General features: G+C 39.7%; 6 protein-coding genes across 7 annotated transcripts; 4 read left to right on the forward strand and 2 right to left on the reverse strand.

The window, feature by feature from the left end:
- Positions 1-3,392: 3,392 nt before the first annotated feature.
- On the forward strand, positions 3,393-5,252 carry LOC116915897 (peroxisomal membrane protein PEX13). The gene is made up of 5 exons (XM_032921038.2): positions 3,393-3,615; positions 3,687-3,980; positions 4,058-4,305; positions 4,377-4,583; positions 4,654-5,252. The coding sequence occupies exons 1-5, from the start codon at positions 3,521-3,523 to the stop codon at positions 4,893-4,895; spliced, it is 1,086 nt and encodes a 361-aa protein (XP_032776929.1). The 5' UTR covers positions 3,393-3,520; the 3' UTR covers positions 4,896-5,252.
- On the reverse strand, positions 5,172-7,262 carry LOC116915896 (opsin, ultraviolet-sensitive). Its single transcript, XM_032921037.2, has 9 exons — positions 7,130-7,262; positions 6,925-7,059; positions 6,766-6,825; positions 6,574-6,693; positions 6,285-6,500; positions 6,090-6,220; positions 5,691-6,024; positions 5,527-5,628; positions 5,172-5,460 (listed from the first exon to the last, which is right to left on the reverse strand). Exons 2-9 carry the CDS (start codon positions 6,966-6,968, stop codon positions 5,340-5,342), a joined length of 1,128 nt encoding a protein of 375 aa, XP_032776928.1. The 5' UTR covers positions 6,969-7,059; positions 7,130-7,262; the 3' UTR covers positions 5,172-5,339.
- Positions 7,263-7,785: 523 nt separating this feature from the next.
- LOC116915902 (T-complex protein 1 subunit gamma) lies at positions 7,786-10,594 on the forward strand. The gene is made up of 11 exons (XM_032921046.2): positions 7,786-7,924; positions 7,995-8,056; positions 8,331-8,507; positions 8,567-8,721; positions 8,777-8,963; positions 9,024-9,173; positions 9,230-9,388; positions 9,462-9,605; positions 9,668-9,865; positions 9,927-10,196; positions 10,259-10,594. Exons 1-11 carry the CDS (start codon positions 7,900-7,902, stop codon positions 10,373-10,375), a joined length of 1,644 nt encoding a protein of 547 aa, XP_032776937.2. The 5' UTR covers positions 7,786-7,899; the 3' UTR covers positions 10,376-10,594.
- Positions 10,595-10,892: 298 nt separating this feature from the next.
- LOC116915904 (flocculation protein FLO11) lies at positions 10,893-12,741 on the forward strand. The gene is made up of 4 exons (XM_032921048.2): positions 10,893-11,033; positions 11,149-11,262; positions 11,322-11,454; positions 11,626-12,741. Exons 1-4 carry the CDS (start codon positions 11,022-11,024, stop codon positions 12,705-12,707), a joined length of 1,341 nt encoding a protein of 446 aa, XP_032776939.2. The 5' UTR covers positions 10,893-11,021; the 3' UTR covers positions 12,708-12,741.
- Positions 12,742-12,841: 100 nt separating this feature from the next.
- LOC116915908 (heparan sulfate 2-O-sulfotransferase pipe) lies at positions 12,842-14,424 on the reverse strand. The gene is given in 6 exon segments (XM_032921059.2): positions 12,842-13,024; positions 13,094-13,260; positions 13,350-13,467; positions 13,603-13,633; positions 13,635-13,859; positions 13,983-14,424. Coding segments are annotated over 6 exon segments (969 nt in total). The 5' UTR covers positions 14,256-14,424; the 3' UTR covers positions 12,842-12,869.
- LOC116915901 lies at positions 13,167-19,416 on the forward strand. 2 transcript variants are annotated; one of them, XM_032921044.2, is made up of 12 exons: positions 13,167-13,303; positions 16,377-16,485; positions 16,581-16,796; positions 16,859-17,337; positions 17,424-17,600; positions 17,669-17,932; positions 18,009-18,210; positions 18,288-18,423; positions 18,497-18,564; positions 18,690-18,731; positions 18,795-18,880; positions 18,943-19,416. In XM_032921044.2, exons 2-12 carry the CDS (start codon positions 16,446-16,448, stop codon positions 19,123-19,125), a joined length of 1,893 nt encoding a protein of 630 aa, XP_032776935.2. In that variant the 5' UTR covers positions 13,167-13,303; positions 16,377-16,445; the 3' UTR covers positions 19,126-19,416. The 2 variants fall into 2 exon arrangements, with proteins under 2 accessions (XP_032776935.2, XP_032776936.2); XM_032921045.2 differs by lacking the exon at positions 13,167-13,303 and adding an exon at positions 14,847-15,491.
- The last annotated feature ends 17 nt before the right edge of the window (positions 19,417-19,433 follow it).

The raw sequence follows: 19,433 nt of genomic DNA on the forward strand, positions 1-19,433 counted from the left end.
TCTGCCCTTTTTTTTAAAATTATTGTCCCAGTATTTCAGCTATAAAACCCCTCTGTCGAATGACTCCAAAAAATGCCAAAGCCCACACACTTTTGTTTTCTTATATTTCTGAGGTGTTCATCATCCAGCATTCGTACACAGTAAATATGAGAAAATGAATTTGATGTTCAATTTTTGATGACTGCGTTCCCCATCAAAATCCATATCCAAACATTTTCTGTTCTCAATGTTTCTCCATGATTGTATAAGTGAACTGAAAGTGAGAGGTATTTAGATTAAGAAATGATTTGTTTCTTTTAACATATGATATACGTGTACATGTTTCTTGAATTGTTTTTTTTTTCTTTTGTACTTCATTTCCATTTTTTTTTGTGTCTTGTTTGTTTTGTTTGTTTTTATTTTTCTTTTGAAAAAAAAAAATCTCTTATTATAAAATTGGTCGAATCTTTTCGTTCCTAGCGATTGTATCACCCTTGTTTGGTCTATAATATAATCGTTTCAAAGCTATACTCACTCTCGTACGTTTGTTAGAACAATACAGGCAGCCGATTGATGAGAATCTATATCAAAACAAAACATGGGCATATTAAAAATATACAAAATGATTTATGCCAAATAATTGGCAGTATTAGGGGCGTTTATTTCTTGCCCTATTATACAGTACGTGTAATTAGGACCGAAGGCGTTGGACTACATATAGTAGCTGTACGTTATACATCATATAACACTCTGCCCGGCATGAACATGCAAGAATATCACGGGCCTCATTATAAGCTAACTAAATAAATACGTTGACTATTCAACGAGGTCAATTTAAATAAGTGGGTTGTTGCTCCTGAAAATGTTAGAAGGACGAGAAAAAAAAAAACACACACACACACATTTGCATACATAAATAATAGGTCGTTGTCGGGTTTCAAGAGGCAGGCAACAGCAGCTAGAGACATCCAGTGCCGCGCGAGAGGCTGATGGATATGCTCCGGCATATTAGCTCAGGTCGTGACGACTGCTGCTGTCTTCCATACTTGTATCTATCCTAAGAATTTTTTTTTTTAGTTAACAAAAGAGAAGCCAAGAGGCTCACACACGTTCTATTCTAACGCGATGTACTTGCACGTAAGCTAATAGTTTTTTTCGTTATGGCTGACTGGTACTTTTAAATATCCAGCTTGACGATAGGGACGAGACAGTTGATATAGTACAGTAGCACTAGCAGTGGCTTCATCTTGATGTATTACCATCCACATGTCTATTATGTTCGTCTTGCCTTCGAAAAGTCAGACCCACTTTTCCTACATAAATTTTTCAAGTATATGGGGAAGTGGGGAGCAGGATAGACTTTCTTTTCATTGCACGTCCTCCCCTTTAGTTCCTATTTTTACGGCAGCATGGATTGTGAGTATGGCAGTCATAATGCCAGCCAGCCAGAGAAATGAGAACTCGAGCTCTTCAATCAGCCATTTTTCACACCCTGGCTGTTAGAGGCGAGGCCTACTTTGCTCCCGCTGGTTCATCATCAAAGAAACTTGGCTCTTCTTCACTCTATTCGCCTCTCTCTCTCTCTCTCTACTCATCGTCTTTTCTCTTTTTTGGCCTCACACTTCAACACGACTAATCACAACCATCTTACGTGGCTAAAAAGTCGCTCCCTTTTTTTTTTATACTACTCCGGCTAGACACGCTATTCACTTATTTTGCCTCCCTCTTTCATACTTTTTCCGTTCATTGACTTGTTTTTAGACGGATCGGTTTCTTCGATACGTCACGTTGTTCATCTCAGATCTAATGAACCCATCGCCGCCACAGACATCGTCGTCGATATCAATTCATCACCAACACCGCTGTAATACTCTCCGAAAAATCAATCTTATCAACGTGGAAAAAAAGGAGAGAATAAAAGGTATCTGGCGGAAATATACAAGACTACCATCATTCCGTCGAGACGAGCCCATCAACGCTGATAGTAATAGATATTGGAAGATTGTTAATGAAACTTTTTTCTGGCTTTTTAGCCTCATATTAGGCCCTTCCTGGATATATGTATGCAATCGTTTTTGTCTTTTGGGGGAATAAAATCTGTGGTAGATTTTATGGCTGTGAATAGTAATTTTATGGCAACAGAGCGTTAAATGACAGGTGTAAAAGGCTGTTCTATTCAATGCAGAACTATCCAGTTGTTAAATTACCTTGTTGTTGTTTAATCAGCAGCAATACCAGTGACGGTGTTTGAAACCATATGGCGTGTTATTTTCGTTCATCATTCACGTGAACAAGCTCAATTGCAACGCAGGTGTAAGCACTCACGACCCGTGTACTCATTTTCAGGTCCCACAGTTGATTTTACACTGCAATGTTAATGGATGACACTGAAAAGTTTAATGAATTCTTCACGTTTTGCCTTTGTTGATTGGACGGTTTACGTCACTGACACTCCCGTGAAGCAAATATGAATTCTGAAATAGGTACTACGGCCTGTAGCTGTTCATTTTTACCTGATAAGGTGTGTTACGTACGCTTTACGCATTTTTATTGTCAAATTCTTACTCTTTCGTGCTAAACGAAGGCTGAATTTATCACGAATTCAATCAGTTAAAACCCTTTAACCTTTTTCCTGTTTATTCGTGTTTTTTCTAAGTTTTGTCGAACCCAGATTTGATGGGTTTGTTATGAAATGACTGCCCATCTATTCAAAAGATGTTTAGGGCATCTATTCAGCACGGAGTTCTTTTATTACGCTGCCATAAACGTCCGTGGAAGCTATTGGCAGTCGACGATGGTTGGATGAAAAACCAGTGGTTGAATACACATCAGAATCACGCACGCTTCACGACCGCACTCAGACAAATTATACATATAACACAGCGCCAACTCACGGTGTAGGCACTTCGGAGGCCATTCCATCTCTCCTCCTCTTTCTTCCATATAGGCAGCTCAAATAATTGGCTGCCGCACGACAACGAATAGAAATTCAATCTCAGACGAGTGATTGCTTGCTAGCGTGAATCTAAGGACCTTCTCTCCGTGTTCTTATATGAGCAAGCTGGTGGTACGGCCTACTTCACTTTTTTCATGACATGTTTATATTATGTAGAGTGGTTCCCAAGCTCTTCAGCGCCATGCAATTCATTCTTCAATCAGAGTTCATTGTCGAAAATGTGGTTCAGATGAAATACGAATGGAAGAGAAATCCTGTTAAATGATTGTGAATTTTCTTATATTTGTTAAAATTGAGAATCGAGAAGAGGAACTGAATGGGAATATATTGTACATAACCATATTTTTCAAAGATTTCCCCTTTTTCGTTCTTGCAGATACTACTTTGACGGAAATAGCTGAAGTTGTTTGGAATGAATTCTGACAATTCGACATGCCATCTATCGGCAGAAATTAGTCTTATATTCTATGTGGAATTTGTTCCTTTCTAATGGTGTCTTGTTGTTGACAAAAACCCATATCAGTCCTACATTTGGGAGTAAAGGTAGATTGTCTTCGTTTTTCCGATTTATAGAATCGTCAAAACATGGCAGCTCCTTTAAAACCATGGGAAAGAGCTGGTGTCAATTCACGGGCTTTTGCTGGGGATATTGGAAGCCCCTTGCCAGCACCCGTCATGAGGTGCGTAGTATACATTTTTTGCAGAATTTTTATAAAAATTTTTTTCATGAACTTCTGTTTTTAACTTGCAGTGGAGGTGGAGGAAGTGCTTTGACAAATATGGGACCTAATGTTCCTCCTTTACCACCTAGAGTACCTGGAGCCAATCTTACAACAAATGAATATGGAGCAGCAAATAGTTATTCACCGTATCGAACAGGCATTTCAAGTTATTCAAGCCCTTATGGTTACAGCAGTGGGTATGGAGGTTATTCGGGCCTTACAAGTAGCTATGGCACTGGTTATGGAGGATATGGCAACAGTTATGGAGGATATGGGGGCTACAGCTCTTATGGGAGAACATATGGAGGGACAAGTGACAACAGGTAAACTACTCTTGTGGAAGTTAAAATATTATAAAAAATCTTAAAATCAAAATTTTTTCTTTCAATTGCCTGAAAAGGTTTATTTCCATGGCAGAAGAGAGTTCTCAACCTGCCTTTCAGAGCTTGGAATCAATCGTTCATGCCTTTAGCTCTATTAGTATGATGCTGGACTCAACCCTCAATGCAGTTTACAGCTCATTTAGAGCAGTATTAGGAATGGCAGATCAATTTTCACGTATGCGAACCCATCTAAGCAAAGTATTTTCTGCTTTGGCAATTTTCCGGACGGCGAAGTGGGCCCTTCACAAATTATTTTATATTTTTGGTGCGTCCGTTCTATAACATACGTCAGTTTTCCGACGTGTATTAATTATTCTTACTTATCTCTATCTACAGGTTTAAGACGTGATAATCCCATCAATACTGCATGGTCTTCGGCCATATCCAATTCAGATACCTTATCTACGGGTCTGTTGACAGAAGCTGATATTAAAAAATCCAAATCATCGTGGCCTATCACATTATTCCTTGCCATCATAATTTCTGCCCCATATTTTATTTGGAGAATTATATCTTCTCTTGACAACCAACCTGAAGGACTCGGTGGGCGTATACCTTCGTTGTCTGCTGAGTGGAGATTCATTTACTAAGATCCTTGTTTTCATTTCTTTAGGAAAAAAGTGGGCAGATGGTCTAGGAGAACATTATACTGCAGTGACAGACTACGATTTTAATGCCGGAAACGACCAAGAATTGAGTTTCAAAGCTGGTCAGACCCTTCGATTAGCTCCTCGTGCACTTCAACCCCGTATCAAAGGATGGATGTTGGCTGGTACTGATGCACAACACACTGGCCTCGTACCTGCGAATTACATCAAAATTTTGGCCAAACATGAAAACGCCATGCCTGTATAGTTTCTCTGACCAACGATAAAGCCAAAGCAAAATTATTGCTGTATATTATCGGGCGGTGATCCCTCTTCTGTAATTTGAGCTATAACACCAGTCATTTCTTTGGACCATTACTCAAGCTCGCGTCCGTAAATAGAGTTTGAGATTGATGGCGGCTAAGATGATGATTCTATTGTTGAACTTAATCCCAAGTTTTTTTTTCTTTTTCAATTATTTCATTTTTAAAGGCTTTTGCATAGAGATCGCTCAATCGTTGACGAAGTCGTACCATGGTGATTCATTTTTTTGTTATGCTGGGTTTGTTTATTCGTACTTCAACCAATATATAAAGTGGGCTATTCATTAAACTATTGATGATAACTACGTTCTGTTTTACTAAGATGAGTGCATAATCGTTTCATAATCTTTTTTCGATCCTTGGTCAAATTATTGAAAATATTGCAGGTTTTACGATGAGGTTTCCTTGGCGACACCTGACATCTCCGTTGTAGCCGAGGCAAGGCTTGAATCGTCAGAAGGAACTGGTTCATGAACACAGAACCAGGGCATTTTCTTTTGCAGCTCCATACTAAGAACGAGAGAAAAACAAAATTTTTATGCTTCCTTAATATTATTTTGTAAACAGGATATTTACCGGTAACGAGGATGATTGATTGCATACACCCACGGATTGATGCAAGCCACTCCTTTGCAGCAGCAGGCCGGTATCATGGACATGAGTGGTGTCAAGACGCTCCTGTGAAGAGAACAAATGTCTCATGGAAGGAAACATTTCGATGTAACGAAACGCTATCTCACCTGTTTCCAAAGGCAGCTGTGAGTGCAACGAAGGCGTAAGGAGTCCAAGCGACAACGAACAGCGTGGCCAATGCAATGGCAACTTTGGCTATACGGACTTCGGCTGATTTCTCATTCTGGTCGCGGTTACTGCGCAACGAAGTAACATTCATCTTCTTGGCTTGATCGCGAAGAGTCTTTTCATGATCGCCAACTGATTGCACAATTTTTGAGTAGTAAAAAATAAGCAATGCTAGAGGAATGATGTAAGAATAGAAGAAGATGGTGCCGACGAAAAATCTGGTTGAAGAATCCTCCGTCATGTAATCGAAGGTACAGGTCGTCAGGAATCCCTCTGTTCATGTGAAAAGCAGTTTTAATGCAAAGATGGATTTTTTTTTTTTTTCAGTTCTAACTTACCCGGAACAAATCTTCCCCAAATGCCAAAAAATGGCAAAATAGAAAAGGGTGTTGCCCAGGCCCAGATAGCGACAATCATCAAAGTCACTTGCTTGCGAGTCAGCTTGCCGTCCAATGGACGAGCGATGGTACTAAAAATTTAAATAATAGAATTTTGTGTACTTCATAATTTTTTTGCCTTTTTTTAGAACCAACCGATGGCGATCGTAGGCGATGGCTGCGTTGTTCATTGCAGAGCCAATTCCATTGTAACTTCCTAGAAGGGCAAAAACATCACAGCCCAGTTTACCCCAAATAGGGCCTTCATTGTAGGAATTCATAATGAAAATTGGGGTTTTCATCATCATGATAAAATCCAGAATGGCTAAATTTACGACTAGCATGTTGGATGGTGTCCGCAAACTCTTGCAGCTTTTAAAAAGAAAACCATTGCTTAGGTCATTCTCCGATACTGAATAGTTCTATCGGAGAATTTATGGGTTACCTTGTAAATATCCAGATAACAACTCCGTTTCCCATCAAGGCGCAAAACATGAAGATGATGTAGAAAAAACCCAAAGTATAGTGGAGAAATGGGTTAGGAGCTTCGAACGTCTTCCAGTATCTGAAATTGCGATTGCATGGCTCATGTAGTTTTCCTATGATTTTAAGCGTAATTTAAACAATTTGTAATTACGGATGAACGTAGGACATGTAGTCTTCGGGTGTATTCCACCCCATCATCCGCCGGTCTGATCTGTAGATAAAGTTTAACGTAAAAATAAAGTAGTTTTGGGAAATGTAGGTGTTTGGTATTTGTGCACATTGTAATTTGATATAAGATTTCTAAACGAACCGAAATGCATCAAAAGAAGCAATAAGTGTGCTGTTTAGGGCCATGGCTGGTTTGGGAAATTAATAGATGTGTTCGAAAACAGATTTTAAAACAAGTAAATCTTTGCAGAGGCCAGCTGAAATTAGCCGCTCCTCACTGAAATCAAAAATGGTTTTAAAATAGTTCTTTAAATAGAATAGACCTACAAATATTAAACTATATATACCTGGATCTGTGTCGAGCGCTGAAGTGCCTTCAGTCAAATGCAAATCTGACTGAATCCAACATATCCTATTTATACGCAATATTACACCTAATCCAGTTATCAGGACGGAATCGCCTCTGTGGTCGTGTATTAAACAGAAGCTGTAAATGTGTGTACATATTCCTTGATATCAGAACTCATGTAATTGGCTTATAATAAGTATTAAACCTATATTTGTTATTTGGCCGCAAGACTATGTTTGATTTGTAAATAAGATTAAACAGCTGCAAGTCGGAAGCAGTGCTATATAGGGTTATATCCGAAGGCTACATCACAGGGGCGGAACAGCGATGGGTGTGGACAGATTCAGAGTCGAAGGTACTGTACATGTGATGTTATACCGGGATAAGAGCTAAGACATTAGCCGGAGAGAGATATTTCCGTAATCACTTCGAAGGATTGCATAAGATATCTTATTTCCGTGTTTAAAAAAAGTAAACCATTAATGAATAATGACAAACATAAAAGAAATTTTATAGTTGAAATTAATCACAAAATTTATGGAAAATGTATTAGTTCATTGTAACTCATAGCTAATTTTTTTTTATTGCGTTTCACCCTGGAAATGTAATAAATACACGTAACCGTTCGTTTTTGGAGATAAACTGATGAAATAAATTCTTAGGCGGAACGCGAAAATATTTTTCGGCAACGCTGTTACAGAAGAAGGAGAATTGTTAGAGCCCAACGTGACTTCGACTTTTCAGAGCGTGTGTCACGAAACTATTGAAATGTCCGGCCCAATCATCGTTCTTAGTAAGTACTGCAAATGCAAAACTTTAATCTAAATGTGATCACTTGTTTTACAGCACTTTTCATTTTCAAGGTCAGAATACCAAGAGGGAGAGTGGAAAGAAGGTTCAGATTGATAATATCACAGCCGGCAAGGTAAGTTAAAAACCGCATGGAACTTGTCAAAATTGAGAGTAGATGTTTTTAACTACCAAGGAAATCATGATAAGTCAATACTCATTGTTTTTTTTGTACCTTGTTTGGGAATTAGCTATTATAATAGCTCTAATTAAGATGAGATAAATTTTTGACATAATGTGCATGATTCTTTTCTGTTCTTTGTTGAATTATTTTTCCATTTCTATCTTAGCTAAGCAAATTACATCCATAAATCTACATCATACTATTTTTTTATTGCCGTATTCAACAGACTGTAGCAGATGTTATTCGAACATGTCTTGGACCACGATCAATGCTGAAAATGTTGATGGATCCTATGGGTGGCATTGTTTTAACCAATGATGGAAATGCTATTCTACGAGAAATCACTGTTCAGCATCCAGCTGCCAAGTCCATGATTGAGATCTCTCGTACTCAGGATGAAGAAGTATGATCACCTTTTTTAATGTAAAATTTGTGAAACTTCATAATGTGTTTTATGTCTAGGTTGGTGATGGTACTACCTCTGTTATTATCCTAGCTGGAGAAGTTCTTGCTGTCTCAGAACCCTTTCTGCAACAGCAAATGCATCCAACTTTGATTATCTCTGCTTATCGCCAAGCCTTGGAAGATGCTGTTACTATTCTAAGGGATCAAATCAGGTCTGCTTTCAGTATTATATTTTTTATGCCCTATTTTACAAATGTTTCTATCTAGCACCCCCGTGGATGTGAACGATCGTTCCCAATTGCTGTCCATTATCAAATCATGTCTAGGAACTAAATTTGTTAATCGTTGGTCTGAACAAGCTTGCCAGATTGCTCTGGATGCTGTAAGCACAGTTGTAGTCGACGAAAATGGACGTCGGGAAATTGACATCAAAAGATACGCTAAAGTTGAAAAGGTGAGTGAGATTTGAACTAAAGTTAAAAACGGTTTTTAAGCAAAATTTAAAAATATTTAGGTCCCCGGAGGCACAATGGAAGATTCGTGTGTTCTGCGTGGTGTTATGCTTAATAAAGATGTTACTCATCCTAAAATGCGACGCCATATTGTCAAACCCCGTATCTTGTTGCTTGATTGCAACTTGGAATACAAGAAGGGAGAAAGCCAGGTTCGTCTTGATGGATAGTAATGATATTCCTTATTTTATGATCTATTGTTTGGCAGACTAACATTGAGATAATGAAAGAAGAAGACTTCACACGCATCCTAGAGCTTGAGGAAGAATACGTCCAAAAAACATGTGAGGATATCATCCGGGTCAAGCCTGACGTAGTCTTTACTGAAAAGGGCGTGTCCGACTTGGCTCAACATTATCTGGTCAAGGTAGTAATTTTGTTTTGTTTTTTCATTCAAGTTTATGTCTTGTACTTACATTTTGTTAAATTTTATATTAAAGGCGGGTATCACTGCCATTCGTCGTGTGAGAAAGTCTGACAATAACCGTATTGCCCGCGCATCTGGTGCTACAATTGTTAATCGTACCGATGAAATCCGTGAAGAAGATATTGGCACAAAGGCTGGTCTCTTTGAAATCAAGAAGGTGATGTTCAGAAACTGTACGAGGAAATCTGGAATTATACAATAACATTCCGTTGTCAACAGATCGGTGATGAGTACTTCTGCTTTGTTGTTGAGTGCGAAGATCCTAAAGCATGCACGATTCTTCTTCGCGGAGCCTCGAAAGACGTACTTAACGAAGTGGAGAGAAATCTGCAAGATGCCATGAACGTTACCCGTAACGTTCTTCTGGAACCCAAACTTGTTCCCGGAGGTGGTGCTGCTGAAATGGCTTTGGCTTACGTATGTCATTTTCAAAAATGTTTTTTACATTTATTTAACTATTGATATTTCACCTTTAAAGGCCCTGGCTGAGAAAGCAAAGAGTTTGACTGGAGTAACTCAAGCACCTTATCGAGCAATTGCTCAAGCTCTTGAAGTTATTCCTAGGACTCTGGCACAGAATTGTGGTGCAACGGTCATTCGAACATTGACTGCCTTGCGAGCAAAGCACGCCACTGGCGGAACAACCTGGGGTATTAATGGCGAAACAGGTGAACTGGCTGACATGAAGGATCTTGGAATTTGGGATCCCCTTGCAGTTAAGCTTCAGGTTCTGAAGACGGCTGTTGAGGTTAGTGCTTCATTAAAACTAAAGATCTTTAAGATATCTTACTAATTGCGTTCGTTCTTTAGACTGCAATTCTTCTCTTGCGCATCGACGACATTGTTTCTGGATCCAAGAAGAAGGGTGGCGATAGCTCAGCACCTGCTCCTGGAGGCGCAGCTGATCAAGAGGCCATGCGTGAATAAAGAAGCGATGGTGTTCCTTTGTCCTTGTGTTCTGGAACTCCATGGCGAGCGTTAATTAATAATACAATGGCTTCAATCATTCACGCTTCTGCTATGCGAATTAACGTTTGGCTAATTTTGTTCTTGTCAACCTCCTGAGTAATTAATTGATCTTCTGTTGGCATAGAATGACTTGCTTGCTATCATCTTCGTGAACAAAATACACCATTTTTGCTCATATTTGGTGTTTCTTCAACATTATATCAGATTTGTAAACATTTAGTAAACGTTTTAAAGCCAAAATAGGAGTTCGTAGGCGGTCGGACGTCGGGCCGTTCCAAAGAACATTCGCGAAGGATCTCTGCCCTGAAAATATGACCTATTTGGTACCTTCGTCAAAAATAAAAGTTGTTAATAATGTTGAGATTGAAAGAAGGGCAGGATTAATTTGAGATTATGTTAATTTCCTTATAAATTATCACTATCACATTCACATCATATCACAAAAAAAGAAAACCAAAGAAAGAAAAAAAAATGACAGTCAAGGTTGATTATTGTCGAATTGGCAACATGACATTCTTGAACCAAAATACGTTGATTTTCGTTTGTGAATAAGTCGTCTGATGCTTGGCGACCGGCTGTAAAAGAGCACAGATCGGGTTCTCTGATGGCGGGAAATGTAAGACAATTTTTATATGTATTTCTTCTTCTCTGTTCCATGATTTTCCAACGACTGTGTTTACTGCATTCGATTTTGATGACATTTTCCATTAACGGTTGTGAATGTATTGCAGGTTGGCTCACCGCCGGCCGAGTGCCCCTCGTGTGCTGCCGGTGGAATTCGTTCGTCAGTGAAGCTCTACCAGATAAATCTAGAGCAAGCTGCTGTCTTCTGTGAAAATGCTTCTGTAAATGTTTTGATTTAGATTTATATGTTTATCTTTGCTAAAGTTTATCTGTTTTCCAGTGCCCCTTTCCATTGTTTTCCCAGGATGTCTGCCCGTTAGTGGTATCGCATGCAGCAGCTCCTGGGCCAGCTGCAAACTCTAAATTCAAAACAAGGAGTATGGATACAGAGTCCATGACATCAACATGCTCAGGTCAGACATCCACAAGCTAATTAAATTGTTGTGCTGAAGCTTTAAACATTTTTAGTTAAACAAAATAGGAATTTAAATGCTGAAATGATTTCACCATAGTATAATATGCTGTTATTTTTGCTGTTTAAATCCAGTGATTTGAGTAATGATTGTCATGTTATTTTTTCTTAGTTTCATCTTGGACATCACATGCTAGTACTTTGAGCAGTGTTTCAAGTAATGTAGCCACCCCACCTCCATCCATCAGCAGCAAACCTTTCATCTGGCCATCAAATCAATATTCAGTTTACCAACCTAAAGCCATGGCTCCAAAGCAAAAAAATGTTTTTGATTGGATAACCCCAATCTCATCATCTCAATCAAGCCCAGCATCTTCTGTCATTAGTTTCAATGACAAAGAAGTTGAGATGGTGATGGGCAAGTCAGCAAATTTAACACCTAATTCTGGACTGCCTCCTAGTCCTAGCCCTACTCTGTCGGACATTTTGGATGCTGTAGGAAATCAGCCATCAGAAAGTAATGACTCATACTTTGAGTCATTGTGTTCTTTTTTGGATGAAGGTACAGAAGCTCCAACACCTTCATACAGCTCTCCCTTAACTGAAGAAACGACCCTTATGACAACTGAGTTTATCGATGTTCAGCAAGCTGCAGAACCGATAGCCCTACAATTTCCGGAAGCTTCAACACCAGTCCGTCAGTCAACTAAAAGGGTGGTGGATGACAATGGTTCAAATGAATCTGGATCTAAACTGACTAAATCATCGAATTCGACTCCTGAATCCATAGCTGCATGGCGAAACATCGAACTTCCTCTTAAAAAATCGTCCGTGCGAGAGAAGAAACCTCGAACGTCTGCAGTAGCGAAAACCCGAGTCAGTCGTAGCGCCTCAAGTTCAAACGAAAGCATGCCCCCTTCAACGCCCATCCCACAACCACTAGTCCCCCAATCCACGATCGCTGTTGAACTAAACGATGAAGGAAACCATGTTTTCACCATTCATCCGGTCACTCGTGCTCCATCAGTAACACCCAAACCACGGTCTTCTGCAAAAACTGTCAAAGCCACTGCTAGTGCTGTTCGTCCTAGTAAAACTAGTAAACCCTCCAAAGCCGCCACTGCAAAACCTGCCGAACCTGCCGAACCTAAAAGAAGTAGTAAAAAGAAAGACCCATTTTGTGTCCAGTCTTTGGTGGAAAAGTTTATTGAGGCAGCAAAAAATAAAAAACTTGCTAGTCCCAAAAATCCATGATTTGGGAAAAATAAAAACACGGTTTGGAACGTCATTTAAGTGTACTCGAGATCTCGTTAAAATGTGCATGATCAACTTGGAACATAAATGCATAGTGACTAGGTTGGAATTTTTTTTGTTTTTGTTTTTGTCGTTCGTTCGTTCGTTTGTTCGTTCATTTGTTTAGTTTTTCGTTTGGTTTTTGCCGCATTGCTCAAGAAGCCTCTGTTTCACAAAAGAGTAAAACATGTATTCCATTGTCAAGTTTTTTCGCAGAGCCATTTGTAAGTCCTCCCGGAGTTGCTTTGGACGCCCATGATTCTTGTTTTTCCGTGGTTCTAGAAAAACGTAAGTGTTTTTTTCTTTTTTAAAAAATGTGCACTTTTTCCTTCCTTTATTTGCCTTACCCAGAAGTTCTTTGAAATACAACTGTTGGACGCCGCCAAAGAAAGTTCCTATTCTTTGCTCAGCCACACGGAGGGTGCAGTTAAGTTGCTCAAGAACACCGACGACGCGAAAATGGAGTTCCACGTTAGTCTTGGCCTGTTCCAGCGCCCGTGCATTATTCAGTTGCCTGAAATTTCAGCCAGGAATTTCCATACCATGATGGATCGAAGGTATGAATTTTTAAATCTCTATTTTAATGGATAAGTTTAGACTTACGTGCAGTGTTCATCGTGGCCACAAAAGTAAGGGATTTGTAAATCGTAATGTTGACCTGTCACGAAAGAACACTCGGGTTCGGCCGCTTCTAAACATTCTTCCATTGTTTGAAACCGATCTGCGTGTTGACGAGCAAATATTTAAACGTTTATTTCATTCGGTTCAAGAGACGGGTCGTAGTTCCCGATCAAATTAAATCCAAGAGAATAATCGTTATTGGGAGATTAGGTAATATGGGTTTGTAGTAACCTACATGATGTGGGCATTCGAGTCGATACGTGAGGGAGGAAGTTTAATATTAGGTCGTGGAGTAGCTCGTCTGTAGTAAAATTGGGACACTATTCGATCGACAGGGTCACGTAGGCTGCTGAAATAGTTCACCTTCATTACTGCGGATGTCCTTCGGTAGAGCAAACGCTTCAAATCAGTAAAATACACGTGGCGATCGAAAGCTACAGGTAGCCCCTCACTAGCACTCAAGACTCCCAAAATTTCTTCACGTAAATTCACCTAAAATTTGCGATAGAAATAGCTAAAAATTTCTTTCGGAACTTTTGGGTTACTGTTAAGAAGACATTCAACCAACTCGACTTGTTCGTGGTCGTAAACTTTTTTCTAAATGTAACGCTCTACCTGTTCAAACGTATCGAGGCGTCGGTTCACGGTATTTTGCAAGCGTATGTGGTGGAAGCTATTGATGCCTTGAAGCCATTGTAATAGCAAAACTGTCATCTCGCTACCAGTTTTGGGCACTCGGAAAAAGAACAATACTTCTTTTACATTCGGTGGTTTGTCTAAATGATGCGAAAGACCGAAAACACAACTCCCACTGCACGAATAATAATGCCATCCAAGAACCGAACACACGAGAATGGTAAGAAATACCATCCATTTCTTCGCCACCATTCTTTCACTCGCTCATTAGACTACCACAACCACGTACTCATCCACCTCTGGCAGGTATCAGTTCTGCTGGAACGCCAGTGCCCGATCCTCCGAGTTGAAAACGGCCTATGGCGATATGACCTACTTCAGCTGAACGCTCGCTATTGAGGCGCATCTTGGTGTTTTTTCCCGATAGGGGTCGCGTGTATGGGAAACTTTTGCCTTTTCACTTCCGCCTTTTTCAATTCATCCCGCATTGAGAGCAGCCGTTCGTCACGATAGAAACCGACAGTTTATTTGGTTGACGTTTGTAATCGCTACATGCATCTTAGTTTTCCTCACCCAAACCAGCTGTTCTTATCATTGTTTCTTTTACTTTCCAAGAGAAAAGAAATCCATTTCACTTGCGTGAACGAGTAGAAAATGCACCTCTTTTCTTTCACGGATATTTCGTAAGGGTTTTTAATGAAAGTAGTCTTTCTGCACATCACTTTCTCCCCATCACCGGGTTCTTTAACTCTTAACGCTACACCGATCTGAGTACCAACAATGTAGTCTCTGTTTGCCTTGACTCTCTTGTCATTTGTTTGTTGTGTTTTCCCCACCGCTTCAGTACGTGCCTCAATGATGTTGACAAACCGGAATCATATATTTACAATCGTCCGTTCGTGTGCGTTAGCTCATCCTTTTGGACAATTTCGTAATTACTGCCAATTTCTCTGGCAACTGATAGATCGATATTTGCGGAGTACTTCATTCCCAACTAGACCTTCAACCCAGTTGTTTATTCACGGGAAAATCGATAGCGCCAGCTGAACGTGAAACCCAATAAGAAATATATATACCCTTTTGTCTGAGGCAGGTGTACCTCATTTTTTTATTTCAAATTTCCAAGAGACGGATGTTTGTAAATGGAGAAAGTTGTGACTACACGGTCCCGTCGTTCTGAAAGCTGCGTGCCCTTATGGGGAGGGCTTAGGCCCCCATCTATAAAGAGGACAGGTAGAGCTCACTGGATCACAGTCCATGTTTGAATTTCAAGACGTCCACTGCTGCTCCTTTCTCTTTCATATACTTTCCGGTTCTGTTGTCAGAACACTGTCGAAGACGACCTTCTCTAGTGATTTACAGCGCAGTATTCAGTAAATTGGTTTTAAGACAATCAAAGTAATTGCATGTTGCGTGATACATGCAAGGCATACGAATACGTGCAGTGTCATCATAATTTCCACCTTACGCAAGGATATCGTCATCCTGGTAAGTTGCCTGTACACTCTAATTTCTACATCTGGCTAGCTATGAGGCAGAAAATTTCACCTTTCTTTTTTTCCCACTGTGTCATTCACACCGAGAACAAAAGAACACTAGCCTTCACCCATGCTTTGTTATGCTTCATTTTCTCCATCGATAATGTCTGCTCGAGCGAAACGTTTCCATCCAGCGGACTAACAAAAAAAAACTGTCACGCTTTCACGATTGAATAATTAAGTCCGCCCATCGATTTCACTTCTGAATCAAAGGTGCAGACAGTGTTATTGTGCTAGATCCAAGTTGAAAAAGTCAAACAACAAAAACAATGTTAAATGCAAAACAAACTCCCGGTAAAATTTCAACCGCATCAAGTATGTACGAGATGATGTTATGTTTTTTTCATCATAACGTCTGTTCCGCCAACAGAGCGGAACCACCTACCGTTCAGAACTGTTTAGAGGACATTGCCAATAATGATCTAGACGGAATTGAAAAAATTTTTAAAGAAAATGTTTGTTATTCCGCCCCCCTTTGGGGCGGAAATTGCGCTCTATTTGTGTATAGCCTAAAAAGATATTTCTGATCGTATTAGCAACGTAGACACGCACAAAAAAATATGTTTTTGATTCATTTTTGTTATGCAAGTCAGGATGAGAACGTGTTCTCCCAATAGGATACGATGACCTAAATTTCCACATTGCTCATTTATCCTCACGATTGTTCTTTACGTATTAGGACAAAATTGCTCTTTCGTGCAAAGCTGCTTTATCATCTTGGAATAAATTTTGCCATCCATATTTTGAATGGTTTAGTGCATGTTGCCTTAAGCTTGCGCACTGATGCCATTTTGTAAAGTTAATACGGTAATCACTATGTGACATTGTTCCTTAGGAGGTCTGCTTTGCGTTGGCCAACAACGCAACCTAACCACATTTTGTCGGAGTGAAACAAAACGGAACTATGAAAATCGTTATAGTTCTGCTCGTGAGCCTAGTCGTGGGTGAGTAATAAAGAATTAGGAAATAGCAAATTCATCGTTTCACTTTCTCTAAAGAAATTCAACAAATCTAAGTTTTCTATATTTTGCTTGTCTAGTGAGCCATTGCCATCAGGAAAAAAACGTGATTGGCCATGCTTCTTTAAACATGCCTGTGGCGACAGAAATTGATGTTAGCAACACAACTCAGCAAACGAGTGAAGAAGAGAAAGAAAATGACCGGAAACTCATGGAACAATGGACCAGGATGTTCTTTAGCATGGGCAGAATTCCGCAACAGGGCGAGCAAATACTTATCTTCCCGGGGCTATTTAGTAAGACATTTCTAATTCAATCCTTTACAACAAAATTGTCAAACATTTTGCATTATTTGCAGATGGTTCAACGACAGTGGAAGTGGCCAGACCGCGAGAATTACGCAATATCGAAGTGGTAGCGACCACTGATAACAATAGCGCTATACTTCCTGCGTACTTCACGGATTACCAAAACTCAACTGAAATCCCAACTGTTTCAACGACAACCAATTCAACAGTTTCGAGCTTTATTCAACTATCAAATGATAGCAGGCTCTTTTTCCACGATGAAGAATATCATTTTGAAGATGTCGATTCGCTTGACGAGGACCAAAGGCAGCGGCGACGTTTGCGCTCGGCACGCAACGAAATGAACCTTTTGAATGCGGATGAAGAGCATATTACCACCATGATTACAACCGTGTTCAGTACAGAGCGCAATTTTCTCAATAATGAGACTATACGCGCCAACGTTGTGCAATATCTCACCCAGAAAATGCGCTCTTTTGGACTTGTCACAGGCAATCAAATATTCCACCCCATAGAATTCGCTGCATTGGTACGGATTAAGCTTTCTATGGACAAAAGTGCTATCACCCACTTTCTTCGTGTGACACACTTTCTTTTGGACATTCCGTTGCACAGTTTCCAGAAGGAGGTGAAGAAGACGTCCCAACTGGGACTAATGTGATCGGCATTTTACCTGGAGAGCTTTGGGGTACGAAAGAAGATGAAGTGTTGGTGATTGGAGCACACTGGGATACGGTACCTTTCTCAGGCGGAATGGATGATAACGGTAGTGGGGTCACCGCTGTCCTTGAGGTGATGTTCCGTCTGTGCTTGCTGAATGAGTTTTCTTTTTAAACGATAAGTAACGCCAATCTTATTAGGTTGCAAGAGCCATGACGGAAGGAGGTTGCCGCCCCAAGCATAGCATTATCTTTGTAGCATTTGATTTGGAAGAGGTCGGTTGCTTGGGAAGTATTTTCTTCGTGCGTGATTTTCTCATTCAACAAATCCTGCAGCCTTACGGTGCCCAATTGAAGGGAGCGTATGTCCTTGATACGATCATGAATTATAACGAGACGCAATTTTCTCAAACTCTTTCGCCTGAATGGCAAACGGCTCTACCGTTATTCTGGGAAGATATACAGGTACCTCCCACTGACGTTAGCAAAGTGCTATAATTAACAACAAAGTTTATTTTAAAGGCTTTTCTTGAATTGACAGGCAGAAAACAAGACAGGAGACTTTTTGGCCATTCTCTATAGAAAAAATGTTGATGCTACATTGGCTGATACTTTAGCTTATAACTGGAAAAACGATGGGAAACCGCAAAACAAGAAAAAAACTCAGAAAGATAATACTGCTGACCGAAATCCAAGGACGTTCCGCATTGACAATAGAGAAATAACAATCATGAAAACAGCAGGTCTGTTATTTCTTTATTATGAATGCAAATTGGTTTATCTAGATGGTGAATTCATATTTGAAACATTCTAATTGCAGATAAAGCTGTTGAGACGGTGAAATCAAGTAGTAGCAAGTATCGGCTGAAGAAAGTGCGTATGGATTTGGAAGCAGAAGTGGGAGACCAATTGGAACGTTTGACTGCTTGGATTGATCTGTTGCGAAGCGACCATAGGTAACATTTTATGATTACATTTCTGTCTTAAAAATTAAAATATTTATTTAAACTTCTACGTTGCATGTTACAGTCGATTTTGGTACCACAATATCGAGGGTTACCAACAATCTTTCCCAGCAGTTCTCATCACTGACACAGGTAAGTTTAATGAACAAGAAAATTCCACTTAGGCACAGTAAAAAAAACTGTATCGTCTTCTATTTCTATAAACGTTAGATTAAATATCTTTGAATATGCCACTATATAAATACCTTGTTTTTCAGCTCCTTACCGTGGAATTATGCAAGAATGCTACCACCAAGAATGTAATACCGACTTCCGAAAAATACGAAAGAATAAGTTTTCTGATAATAATACTTTTGCTACAGGCGATTCCTCTTCTGCAAATGACGATTCTAAATTTGCCGATGTCCGTTTCTTAAAGAAAACGTGTCAGGCCTTGATTGATAGCATGGTAAGTTACAGCTTTGTGTAATTGTAATACGTATGTAGCTTATGTAAACATTAATTTATTAGGTAAGCTTAAGCGAATCAAAGTGCCTATCCCAATCTCAGGCAGCAGAGACAAATAAGCTTCGCCGACGGGCGAATGCCAAGCAATCAACTTCTTCTGGGTCTCATCTCTTCGCATCATCTTTGCTTCCATCTCTTTTCGCGATTACTTTAGCCGTCATCCGTTTCATTCCTTATTCAAGTTAGTGGAAAAGTTCGTTTATTTGTAAAATCTCCCCCAGAACTGCCCGTAATTTATTCCGAAACGTTTCGACCAAAATTAAATTTTTCGAGACTGCAAACGCCAAAGGGTCTAGTAAACATAAATTCTAGCCCTTGCACTGTACAGTGTCAGAATTCGACAAGCAATTGGTAGAATCAAATGCGCATTTTGAATAGTTAATGTGACTGGTGATTCAAAGACGCAAGAAATTTGCACTGTTTATCTGTGAATGTACAAAGAAAAAAAGGTTACGAAAGTAAATATGGTTCCTATTAGCATCGTTGTTTTCGAT

The sequence above is a fragment of the Daphnia magna genome, linkage group LG2 (genome assembly GCF_020631705.1).
Source record: "Daphnia magna isolate NIES linkage group LG2, ASM2063170v1.1, whole genome shotgun sequence".
NCBI lineage: Eukaryota > Metazoa > Arthropoda > Branchiopoda > Diplostraca > Daphniidae > Daphnia > Daphnia magna.